This window comes from Stigmatopora nigra, chromosome 10, assembly GCF_051989575.1.
Source record: "Stigmatopora nigra isolate UIUO_SnigA chromosome 10, RoL_Snig_1.1, whole genome shotgun sequence".
NCBI classification, from domain to species: Eukaryota; Metazoa; Chordata; class Actinopteri; order Syngnathiformes; family Syngnathidae; genus Stigmatopora; species Stigmatopora nigra.
Window position 1 is genome coordinate 13492683 of NC_135517.1, and position 13039 is coordinate 13505721.

Sequence of the window (13039 nt, forward strand, 5' to 3'; positions counted from 1 at the left end):
ACTTTTTAAATATACGAACGAGAAAGAATAATAAATAAATCATAAATGCGACCATTGTAAAATGATGCGAATGTGCGAAATTGGTATAGAGTGGTGCAAAAGCGGAATCCACTGCAACGACGAAGTTATTTAAAAAAAATAAAAAGATTAAAAAAAACGGATGTCGCCATCTTTAGTAAGGGACAATAAACCGCGGACTATCGTAGAAACGTGTTGTAACGAGTTATACATCTTCACGTGTAACCATAATATGTATTCGGAGTGCTCATTGACTTTTCTCTTTGTGCATCCTATGTTTGTTGATTTTTTTTAGGTTTAAAAGAAAGGGTATATTAATTTGTGGCCAACATAGTCAGCAAGTTGTTCTCGGGCGCCATGTTTGCTTTGGGTGACGCCAACTCTCTCCATTTTCCTCCGCCTCTGGTTGTCAAGAAGATGGCAGCTTCCAGGCAGGCATGAGAGGAAATTTTTCTTCGCAAATCGAATGAATCTGGATTATTCCCACAAGATTAGACCACCCCTCAGTGCTTTTGGAAATACTGCATCGAATTAGGTAAGTAATTGTTTCCAAGAGCTGGCTGTTTTGAGTTTGTTCTGTTTTGTTGTGACAAACCGCTCGGCCATTTTTCTTGTGGGAGCCGTACAACTAGGCCGATTGTAAAAAGATGGCTGCTTCCACTGACGGCATGAAACACAATAACATTGTGTTTATGCAGTTCAACTAAGCCTAGTCACATTCTAAGAGTTTTGTTGCAACTTTATCTCCGTAAGGTATGGTGTGCATATTATAATGGTGGAGAAATAAATTGCATTTAATTGTAAAAAGCTGCGACGCTTTGACAGATGCTAGCTGCTAGCACTTTTGGGTTGACCTGCTAATGCGAGCGAAGTTCGGCGAGCAAATGTGCGTCGTGTGTGCTTAACTCTGCCATGTATACAAGTACGTGTCTTAGAACGCAAAGTGGCTGTTTACTTGGAGTTGTTTGAATGTGAATGGAATGTTCTGTTGATAGTAAAAGCGACCGGATGGCTCCAGAACATGCTAAGTTTACTGGCTACAATATGGCGACTCCCACAGAGGCATGAAAAAAGCCGACTGCTGTTTATGAGTTGCATCTGTGATTTAAGTGAGAGTTGTATAACGACATGTCTCAGTGTGTGACCGTTTGCTCTTTGTTTTCATTTGCTGTGGTTTTTAACATTTCGTAGTTAATGTAGTTGGCGGTCGCGTCTTTTCCTCTTTCATTCGCTTCCGCCATTTTTCAGACTGGCAATACGTATCGATAACGGGGGCTTGTTTGGTTACAAGATGGCGGCTTCCATAGGTTGCATTCAATGGCTGGAAACTACGGCCATCCGTGAATAATTGCGATGTTATTCATTCGCGCGTTCGGCGTTATTAGTGGATATAGCCCACGAATTATTTATTAGTAGACGTGATCTGTGGTTTTTATTTGCCTTCAGTTTTGGGAAAGACTTTCCGACCAAACAAAAGCTAAACAGTAAAGCTAGACTCAGGCGCAGAGCACGGTGAGTTAGTCAATGTGAAAAGTTGCTTTTTTGTCAAGTTTATTTGTTTTCATTTTTTCTGCATGTAGTCGTTGCTTCATCACTAAAATATTTACGTGTTTCAATTTTTTTGTTTTGCTTTGTTTTGACAGAAGTCATGTCTGTCCCTGGTTCCGCGGTGACTGGGACGTCGGCGTCCGTTTTGCAGCCGCGGTGGAAAAGAGTCCTCGGGTGGTCGGGTCCTGTTCCCCGGCCCAGGCACGGACATCGAGCGGTGGCGATAAAGGAACTGATGGTTGTTTTTGGCGGCGGAAATGAAGGGATAGTGGATGAATTGCATGTCTATAATACCGGTAAGGCAAAATGTCTGAATATAATGTTACGAGTTTTACAATGTGCCTAGCAATATGACCATGTTTTATACACCATATCGTTATGGAATCATACGACGAATAACTTGGTTTACAGTGAGATACTCATCAGTATACAGGCCTCAGCAGGCCTAAACGTATTCAAATTTCCGGACACAACCTCCCTCTACTGGACAAACATTCACATTGCATATTAAAAAAGGCGGGCTAATGTAAAACCGTTGATTCTTGTTTTGAACATTTTCAGAAATGATTTAAACGTTCGTCTTCAATGTTCTAATAATAAAATTGATTTTCTAGTTGTTTGATCATATAATTTATGTGCTAAAATCTAATTGTTAATTCCAGAGTATTGTATTTTTATGTAACTTGATGTGTTTTAACTTACCAGCAACAAACCAGTGGTTTATCCCTGCTGTCCGTGGCGACATCCCACCGGGTTGTGCCGCTTATGGTTTTGTCTGTGATGGCACAAGATTGCTGGTATTTGGTGGCATGGTTGAATATGGAAAATACAGCAATGATCTCTATGAATTACAAGTAAGTTTAATATCACCTTGTCCATTTTTATAAAAGACAAAAAACATTTATGTACTGGCTTTTTAAAGTTAGGCTGATATGCATTTTTGCATGCATTTCTCCCCTGTATGCAATTACAAGTTTTTTTTCTATACCACAAATTGTTTTAATATAAATGTAATTCTCTGTTTCCTTTTTAAATTCATTTTCCATTCAATTTGTATTTGTCTAATATGTTTTTAGCCATGTGTAACTAATACATTAAATTGTTTACCATCCTTTGTCTCTGTTTTAGGCCAGCAGATGGGAGTGGAAAAAGTTAAAAGCAAAAAATCCCAAAAATGGCCCCCCTCCCTGTCCTCGTCTTGGTCACAGTTTTTCCTTGGTGGGAAACAAATGCTACTTGTTCGGCGGACTTGCCAACGACAGCGAGGACCCGAAAAACAACATTCCCAGGTAGTGTCAGCAATGTATTTGGCATCTGGCGTTGGTGCTAGTAATGGCAATGACTAACGCGGAGGTCGTTTTCCCTCAGATACCTGAATGATTTGTACATACTCGAGCTTCGTGCCGGGTCCAGCGTTGTCACATGGGATATTCCAATCACTTATGGAGTTTTGCCTCCTCCTCGAGAGAGCCACACTGCAGTGGTTTACACGGAGAAGCTCAGTAGAAAATCTCGACTGATCATCTATGGAGGGATGAGTGGATGTCGTCTTGGAGATCTATGGACTCTTGATATTGGTGGGTTTCAAGCTTAGTCATAAAATTAAAAAAAAAAAAAAAAAAGATAGTACAACTTGTGATTTGTGAGAGTTTTTTTTATGTTGTTGGTGCTCCACCTGACAGTTATTCTACTCTTGTCTCTAGATACCCTAACATGGAACAAACCATCAGTGAATGGCACAGCCCCGCTCCCTAGGAGTCTACACTCTGCCACCACCATCACAAATAAGTGAGACAGCTTCTATGGACTTTTTACCGTACATTTTATGGATGTTTTTCCCTGCAAATGTGTCAGAGCAACCTGCTTTGCTCCCAAACATCTCATTGTTAACTGTATTTACTGTACAGGATGTATGTTTTTGGCGGATGGGTTCCTCTGGTCATGGATGATGTCAAAGTGGCCACACATGAAAAGGAATGGAAATGCACAAACACCCTAGCCTGCTTGAATCTTGGTTGGTTTGAGTACTGTTAAATATATAATCATGAAGTTCACTGAATGTGAATTTTATTTTAAATTTTTTTTTTTTACATTTTCTTTAGACTCCATGTGTTGGGAGACAGTATTGATGGACACCCTTGAAGACAATATTCCCCGGGCTCGTGCTGGCCACTGTGCTGTGGCTATCAATTCTAGACTATATGTTTGGAGCGGCCGTGATGGTTACCGAAAAGCATGGAACAACCAAGTCTGTTGTAAAGACCTGTGGTACCTTGAAACCGGTAACTTAGTTTTTTTTTTTCTCCCTAATTTCATCTTCTCCCCAGAAAAGCGATTGACATCTTTTTGTTCTCCACACTGACAGAGCGACCGCATGCCCCTGCTCGGGTGCAGTTGGTCCGCGCCAATACAAACTCCCTGGAAGTGAGTTGGGGTGCAGTTTCGACTGCGGACACATATTTGTTGCAGCTTCAGAAATACGACATCCCCGCGACTCCAGCTGCAGCCTCACCAGCAATGGGTTCTCTCCCCTCGCAACCCATCAACTCTCCTAAGAGTCCTGCTCCGGCTGCCGCAGCCCCCTCTCTACAGAGTCTGCCACAAACTGGTATTATTAATGCTTCTTCCCCAATATATCCATGGGAAGCTCATTTATTTCTGGTATGGTACAAGGGCTTATTGCTTCTGTGTTCATTTCTACAGCCGTGTTGAAAGTGGCCACTCAGCAATCTGCCACAGGTGCATCTGTTGTCACAGTCCGCCCAACACAGCCTGGAAAATCTCCCCTCACTGTGACATCCCTTCCTCCTGGTGTCAGAATGGTCGTGCCAGCTACCCAAGGCTCGGTATGAACTTATGTGCTTTTCAGTCAAATGGGACTCTTATTAATCTTCAACTTCCCCTGATTTCAGCCAATTGGAAGTAGCCCTCAGATGAGTGGCATGGCAGCACTGGCTGCAGCAGCTGCAGCCACACAGAAAATTCCGCCGTCCACTGCTGGAACAGTCCTCAATGTTCCCGCAGGCGCCACAATCCTCAAAACTGTTGCCGTGTCCCCTGGCACAACCACAGTCAAAGTTGCTTCCCCAGTCATGGTATGCATCGAAAACAAAACCATTTGTCAAAGTTTATGTCATAAAGCGGTCTAAAGCAAGGTTTTCATGTACAGGTCAGCAATCCTGCCACCCGCATGCTGAAGACTGCTGCAGCTCAGGTGGGCACAGCAGGCACGTCCTCTCCCACTACCACCACTAGGCCTATCATTACGGTGCACAAGTCTGGTGCGGTCACTGTAGCTCAGCAGGCTCAAGTAGTAACCACTGTGATGGGAGGAGTTACCAAGACAATCGCCTTGGTCAAGAGTCCCCTCACCATGGGCAGTGGCGGCACTCTGGTAAGAAAAGTAGCTCAGCCCTCGGTCTCTAGTTATTGTAATTACTAAGACCAAATTTGTGCGGAATATTTACATGTGAGGTTATTTGTTGTCACAAAAATAACGACTTAAAACAAAAGTATTTCAATCCCTCTTATGTCGACAGATCTCCAACTTGGGCAAAATGATGTCTGTGGTTCAAACAAAACCGGTGCAGACATCATCTGTCACAGGCCAAGCTTCAACTAACCCACTGACCCAAATAATTCAGGTAGAATATATGTTATGATGAAAACCTTTTTTTTTTCAGACACTATGTCCTTTCAGATAGTGTGATTTATTTTATTTTTTTATTTTTCACCCCCCAGGCGAAGGGTCCCCTACCAGCTGGTACCATTTTGAAACTGGTGACCTCTGCAGATGGAAAGCCTGCGACGATCATCACCACCTCCCAGGCTGGAGGTGCCGGAAATAAGCCCACAATCCTTAACATCAGTGGCGTCACTTCAAATGCAGCTAAACAGGGCCCAACTATTATCAAAACCATCCCCATGTCGGCCATCATGAGCCAACCCGGAGCAACAGGTCTGAAGTCACAGACACCTTTTCAGTCATTTGCACCATCACACCCAGTTTTTCAATGTCACAGTACATAGAAATGGCTATCATGTGTTCTGCTGTCGCTCCTGTAGGTGTAACGAGCAGTAGCGGGCTGAAAACGCCAATTACAATTCTCACGACCAAAGTGATGACCACCGGAACACCTGGAAAAATTATCACTGCTGTGCCCAAACTTGGCACTGCAGGGGGCACACAGGGATTGACACAGGTAGACAAATCAACATGACAAAACCTGAGCAGTTTTTGTTTGTTTGTTTGTATTTTTGCTGTTGAGCATGTACCATCTATGCACTATCAAACTCTGAGTCTCCTGCATTTAGGTGGTTTTGAAAGGTGCCCCAGGTCAGCCAGGGACTATTTTGCGCACTCTACCGATGAGCACAGTTGGCGGTGTTCGACTTGTTACTCCAGTGACTGTATCTGCCGTTAAACCCACAGTCACGACCCTGGTAGTCAAGGGAACAACTGGTATGAAACTAACTAGTCACTTTTTTTTTGCAGGGTGTGTAGTTACATTATCATAAAACACAATTTGCTGTTTGTTTGTCGACTTTCTGTAGGAGTCACCTCTCTTGGCACAGTGACTGGGACAGTCTCCACAAGTCTGGCTGGTGGAGCCGTGGACACAGCTAACGCATCGCTGGTGACTCCCATCACCACATTGGGGACCATTGCCACCCTGTCCAGTCAGGTTATCAGTTCACCTGCAATAACTGTGTCCGCTGCCCAGACCACCTTAGCGTCTGCAACCACGTTGCCCTCCTCCACCATTACAGTCCAGGTGAAATGCTGTTCCTGGTTTTTAGTTATGGCATTATTTTATGTTTTTGTACACTGTGACCCTATATAATTGCATATATGAACAGCTTTTGACGTCTTCCCCTCATTCCAGAATCAGCCCACTCAGGTGACGTTGATCACAACTCCCAGTGGTGTAGAAGCACAGCCTGTGCAGGATTTACCCGTGTCAATTCTGGCCTCCCCCACTTCCGAGCAACCCAGCTCCTCCGAAGCCGGAGCTGCCGGCGACGGGTCTGGGACCGTGACATTGGTCTGCTCTAACCCCCCGTGCGAGACACACGACACGGGAACTACTAACACGGCCACAACGTCGTCAGCCAGCATGGGTGCAGCGCAAGTCTGCTCCAATCCACCTTGTGAAACCCACGAAACGGGAACCACCTCCACTGCCACCACTTCTTCAGCTAAAATCGGAGCAGGACCGATCTGCTCTAACCCGCCGTGCGAGACCCACGAAACGGGAACCACCAATACCGCTACGACGGCGTCATCAAATATGGCAGCTCTTCGCGTTTGTTCCAACCCCCCGTGCGAAACCCACGAAACGGGGACCACCAACACGGCGACCACGGCCTCCGCTAGCATAGGGCTCCAGCAGGTGTGCTCCAATCCCCCCTGCGAGACCCATGTGACTGGAACCACCAACACGTCCACTCAGGCGTCCTCCAACATGAGTGAAGGCCAGCCAGGCACGGCACAGAGGGTTTGCTCCAACCCGCCTTGCGAAACTCATGAGACCGGCACAACCAACACGTCGTCGACGGCCACTTCCAGTATGGGAGGAGACCAAACCAGCTCGGCAACCGGCGCCGTTCAAATAGTGTGCTCCAACCCCCCTTGCGAAACACACGAGACCGGGACCACCAACACAGCCACGACTTCCACCAGCAATCTGGAGACAGGAGAAGGCACAGGTACGCTCAATAGCCAATGAAAAATATATTCCACGTGATGTGATTTTGTTTTGACTGCAAATCTGTTTTGGGCCATTTCTCTCAGCAGCTCAGCAGACAGAAGATGTAACTGAAGGCACCAGCAGCGCAGAAGAAGCCTCTTCTACCGCAACAGCTGTTACTGCCACCCAGGGCCGGGCCATCACCACGGTTACTCAGTCCACGCCTGCCCCCGGGCCATCCGTACCGGTGAGAATAGCCGCCTGTCAAAGGCCCAAATGACAGCCTCGTTGGCCTTACTGTTGACCATGTTTCCAGGCCATGTGCTTTTTGCCACTTAACTTTTTTTTTGCGCTTCCTCCAGTCGATCTCCTCAATCACAGAGGGGGAGAGTGTCGCCGCCAGCTCGACAGAAGAAGAACCCATGCAGACTGAAGCGACCGCATCGGCGGAAGTGGCATCCGCAGAGGAGGAAGCCACTCCCATGGAAACTCAGGCAGAAGTATGTGCCATCATTTTCACACAGCTGCCCTCTTTTTTTGAACATTGTGTCTTCTATTCCATTGCCTTTTTATTTCTTCATTTTTTATGGCTAATTTATTGCGGCAGAGATGCCAATTGATGCTGCGGACCCACCTCGGGCACTTTCTGATCACTTGACTCTTTTTGTCAGGGAGATGCAGCAGCAGTCGCCACAGCCGCGGCTTTGAACTTGCCCTCCGAGCTCATGTCCGAAGGCCAGGGAGCCACGTTGATGGTAACGGGGCTGTCAGACGAGGAGCTCGCCGTTACGGCAGCGGCAGAGGCCGCCGCCCAGGCGGCGGCTACTGAAGAGGCTCAGGCCCTGGCCATCCAAGCGGTCCTCCAGGCCGCCCAACAAGCTGTAATGAGTGAGTTTTTCTTCATCAAACTTACCGTTGGGATGTTTCCAAATGTTCCCTGGAGTTTCTGACCCCATTCTCCTTTTTTTCCAGATGAAAGCGATGCGTCGGGAGAGGCCCAGCAAACGACCAGCATCCCCATCATGCTGACACAGCAGGAGCTTGCAGCACTGGTCCAACAGCAGCAACAGCTACAAGAGGCCCAGGCTGCCGCCCAGCAGGCCACAGTTGACACGAGCATGCCCACCGAGGGTCTCGCTCCGGCCGACAGCCTCAACGATCCCTCCGTGGAGAGCAACGGACACAGCGAGATGGCCGCTGCGGTCACCAGCGCGGTGGCCGCCCTGCTGCCACGTACCACCGCCGAAAGTAAGTCACTTATCTTGTCGGCTTGAAATTACCCGTGATGAATGTTTCCTGACGCGGTACTCTCCATCCACAGCACTTGCTCCTTCGAGTACATTTGCGCCAGTTGTGTCGGTGGCCAGTCCCGCCAAGCTGCAAGCAGCAGCTGCGCTCACCGAAGTAGCCAACGGCATTGAGGGAGAGGTGAGTCTTGGAACTGATACTTTTTTCTTGGCCAAACTAGAATCCGCACCGACTGAATACAAATTATTTTGCGCGCGTAGAAGCAAGCCCCTCAGCCAGCCCCCGTGAAGCCTCCTGTGAAAAAAGAGAACCAGTGGTTTGATGTCGGAATTGTGAAAGTCACAAATATGGTTGTCACTCACTTTTATGTGCCGGCAGATGATTCTCACGGAGATGTATGTACCATCTTTTGTTTCCTCCTTATGCATAAATGTATTGTGGGCATACTATTCAGACTCTTGTCCACCCCTAAGGACGACTCTGGAGTCATTCCAGACTACAACCAGATGAAGAAAATGGAGCTTCAACCTGGAACGGCGTACAAGTTCCGCGTAGCCGGCATTAACGCGTGTGGCCGCGGCACTTTCTCAGAGATTTCGGCTTTCAAGACCTGTTTGCCCGGATTCCCCGGTGCGCCGTGCGCCATCAAAATCAGCAAGGTAACTAATGCTTGGACTGTTCATTTGGTGGAAATACTTTACCCTTAAGCCGTGCAAACGCGCTAATGGTTTTGTGTGTATCCATGTCTGGTACAGAGCCCAGATGGCGCTCACCTGACCTGGGAGCCTCCCTCAGTGACGTCAGGGAAGATCATCGAGTATTCCGTGTATCTGGCCATCCAGAGCAACCAGACGGCCGAGGCCAAGGCCTCCACCCCGGCCCAGTTGGCGTTCATGCGCGTGTACTGTGGACCCAACCCCTCTTGCCTGGTGCAGTCTTCCAGTCTTTCCAACGCTCACATCGACTACACCACCAAGCCAGCCATCATATTCCGTATCGCGGCCCGAAACGAGAAGGGCTACGGTCCTGCCACTCAAGTTCGATGGCTGCAGGGTGAGAACCGCCAATCGCTAACTCGGATAAGAAATTTATTTTAGCTTATCGGGTAAAATGATGATTTCATTTAACTTATGGGGAGCATATGGCAAAAATTGAGTGTTTTCAATTAGAAGTTAAACAACCATACTCTTACAGCTTTTTTAAAAAATTTCTTTATTCAATGCTAAAGTTAGTTCCACGGTCGCACACCCCTGTTTATTTGTCCACATCACATTTTTGTGGTCACTTTACCTATAAATAGGTTAAGTTTTAGAACGACACAAGACCACATTTAACCACCCTGCTGTGCTTTATAGAATCTGGCAAAGATGGTGCCTCTGCAAAACCGGCACCCAAAAGACCAGGCACCTCTCCTGATACGTAAGTACCTCATGTACCGCGATAAAAACTTGACACAGAAAGAAGCTAAACTCGTCCGGTTTCTGTTTACCCTCCCAGTAAGACTACTGGTCCAAAGAAAGCAAGGACGGACCAGTGAGGTTGTCCGGAGACCCCCCCCCCTTTTTTTCCTCCCCTTTTTCCTACTTGCTGTCCTTTTTATCCGAAAGACCTCTTCATCCTCAGCGTTCCTCCTAATCGCATCTTCCTCCACCTACAAGTCTCAGAGCGGACGGCGATGGAGGCAGAACAACCCGCGTTTTGCGGAGAGGAAAGTCAATCTGAGAGACGTTTCTGTAGATACACCCCTCTTTCGTCCATGTTCTGTTGGCCATGTTATTTGTAGACATAAAGTTAGCAGCACATTATCTTTTCCAGTCGAAATCCCCCTTCCACCATTTTTAACATTTGCTTTTTGGGGGGGCTTGTTTCAGTACTTTAGCAGCATAGAGAAGCATTTACATCCTTGAAATAATGGGAGCCAGCCAGAATGCTATGTTACTTTTGTGTTTCTTTTTAATCCTTTGCGATCTGGAGAAACAACATTTACAATGTACAGTGTTGGAACAAGGTTATGGAGGCATTAGATTTAGGTGGAAGGAAAAAAAAATGGTGTGGAATCAAATAAAAGCACTTGTCCTAAATGATAGGACATTATTTTTTTTCCTTTCTTTTTTTTTGCTCCAAATTGCTTCTTGAAGACCCAGGTCCATAGAGTTTAGAATGGGATTGGGCACCTGGTAACATCATCACCACGTGCTTTTTACTCACGCCAACATGAGGGAGGACTGGTGACATCTGGATGTGGTCAAGGAAAAAAACTAAATAAGAGACAATTTGTAGAGAATTGACCTTGAACTTTGCTTCGACTGAGACTTTGCAGCACATACATACACAGATAGCAAAATCTTCCCCTCCAAATTGGCGAACAATGAAGCAGAAGATCTTTTGTGTAGTTTATTTTTGTATTTTTTAAGCCTTTTTCTCTCCTGTGTGTATGTTGTGCATTTTTAAGGCATCACTTGTTTTTTTTTTTTTTTAACTATTGTTCATCCCCCCACCCAACCCCGAATAGTTTGTTTGTTGGCAGACTGGTGGCCATGTTGAAGTTGCCGCTATATTTTTAAGAAAAAACGTTTTCGTTCAGTTGCTTGTACCTTCACGTCAACAGACGCCGATGAAAGAGCCAGACTTTTGTTCGTATTTGTTCCAAGTAGAACCGCAAGAGGTTATAGGACTGAAGGGAACTTTAAAAGTGGGAGAGATTTGACTTTTTCTCTACTGCAGCTTTCTCAATGCTTTTCTTTTGCTCCGTTTGCCAAACATGGAGTTTCACGGGATTCGTACCCACCACCTTAACATCCCCCCCACTCAGTTATGATGCTTTCTTATCATCATCATCATCATGAATGTGCTATTTCATCTTTTCATTTTTTTGTTTTGTTAGAATGTCAAATTATAATAGTAGGCGTATTCCCTTATCTTATTGATGTATGTGAATCCATTTAATAAATTTTAAAGAAAGTTTTCCCTTCCATGACTCTGTATTTCCAACTGCAGATGGTGCCCGGGTTTCAATGGGGTTGTTTTGAGCGAGAGCTTAACTCACTTGTAAATTCCTTCCTTCATAAAGCAAGAATAAAAACCAGACTAAATCACCCCTGGCCTTTTATATAGAATGACCCCTGACCAACTGTTTTTTAACATAACGGTCATCTCTTTCATTGCCTTTTTGTGTACCGTTACTACGAAAGAAAATTCTACTATATACAAAGCTATCTTATCTATGGTCCCTCCATTTGCTTGCTCCCCAGCCGACCAAAATCCCTTTTACCCACACTGGGATATTTTTAATTCAGTCATCTGCCGTTTTTCATCTGTTGTGATGAGTAACTGCATTTAATCGAATCATTTATGTGCTCTCCCGGTTTCTTTCTCTAGCTGAATTCAACCTTCATCTGCATTTTTTTTGTGCGTGTCAGTGTGTCCATTGAACAAAACTAGACATGCATGCAAAAACAAGTTGTATTTTAGTAGTGATGCCTTAAGTTAGATCATACACTGAAGGTTCTACAAGGAGAAAACTACAAAAAAAACATTTATTATGTTTGTTCCTCTCTCCACGTGGTATTCAAGTGTGTCCTATCCCTTCCTCAGTACCTTTTTGCGGGGTTGCTCTTTTCGCACCCTTGTTAGATAGGTCGCCATCAGCAGCGCCGAGATGTGTCTAAACTTTTTTGGCTCCGCCAGAGGTGCTTTCAGCACTGACGGTCGTCGCGAGTTTCTCTTGTCGGCCGGTCGCAGGTTACCTGGAAATGTCCTGTATTTTCAAATGTGTGTTTTTTTGTACTGTAGGGAGTAATGTATCTTTTATCATCAAAAAAATAAACATGGTGAACAGGATTTGTTCTTTTATTGTGCCGTCTGTTTTCCACTTTTTAAAAAAAATGTTAGTTTAAGGTCAGAGTGACAGAGAACCATTATGGACCATCTGAAAAATGGGGTCCATTATTATTTTTGGTACTTAAAGATAAAAATGTAACCTCATAAAGACCTTTGGTGACATTTCACAATGTTATTTTGGGCCAGAAAATGACTGATAAGGTATTAAACTTTAACTGAAATTGGTAGGCGAGGTGATATGATGAGAAGAAAGGTCAAAGGTCACAGAGATCGGAAATATTCTGATGCTTTGAATTTGGCTGCTTAGTTGTTAATCTGCTACAATGCTCCTCTATCATTTTTAATGTATTTTTGTGAACAAAATGATTATTAAAACAATGATTACGTTAAAGAGCGAGGCACTCCTTTTGATTATTAGATTATTATTACTCTTCTTAATTTTTTGGACAAGTAAGTGTCTTCAAACTTTTCACCAAAGCTACAAACTAACATTGACATTAATGAATAGCCTACTTTAATAGCTTCATACTTTAAAAGGACAAAACGGCAGGAATAGCACAGAGAAAAAGTTGTGTGTGTGTGTGTGTGCGTGCGGACCATCCCAGTCAGCCCTGTGGGCCAAAGATAAGAGCACGGCCTACACACAAATTGATTTCCTGGGAATTTGTCAGTCCGCTCTTTGAATTTAAGCAGCA

General features: G+C 45.2%; 1 protein-coding gene across 1 annotated transcript; it reads left to right on the forward strand.

The window, feature by feature from the left end:
- Window positions 1-1306: 1306 nt before the first annotated feature.
- Window positions 1307-11468, forward strand: hcfc1a (host cell factor C1a). Its single transcript, XM_077726179.1, is given in 28 exon segments — window positions 1307-1530; window positions 1662-1862; window positions 2272-2420; window positions 2695-2855; window positions 2935-3143; window positions 3270-3354; window positions 3474-3580; window positions 3669-3848; window positions 3932-4228; window positions 4231-4412; window positions 4479-4661; window positions 4736-4960; window positions 5106-5210; window positions 5308-5524; window positions 5632-5768; window positions 5881-6028; window positions 6121-6341; window positions 6453-7275; window positions 7361-7503; window positions 7619-7756; window positions 7928-8144; window positions 8229-8504; window positions 8578-8684; window positions 8765-8899; window positions 8978-9163; window positions 9260-9557; window positions 9860-9923; window positions 10002-11468. Coding segments are annotated over 27 exon segments (5229 nt in total). The 5' UTR covers window positions 1307-1530; window positions 1662-1666; the 3' UTR covers window positions 10042-11468.
- Window positions 11469-13039: the final 1571 nt, after the last annotated feature.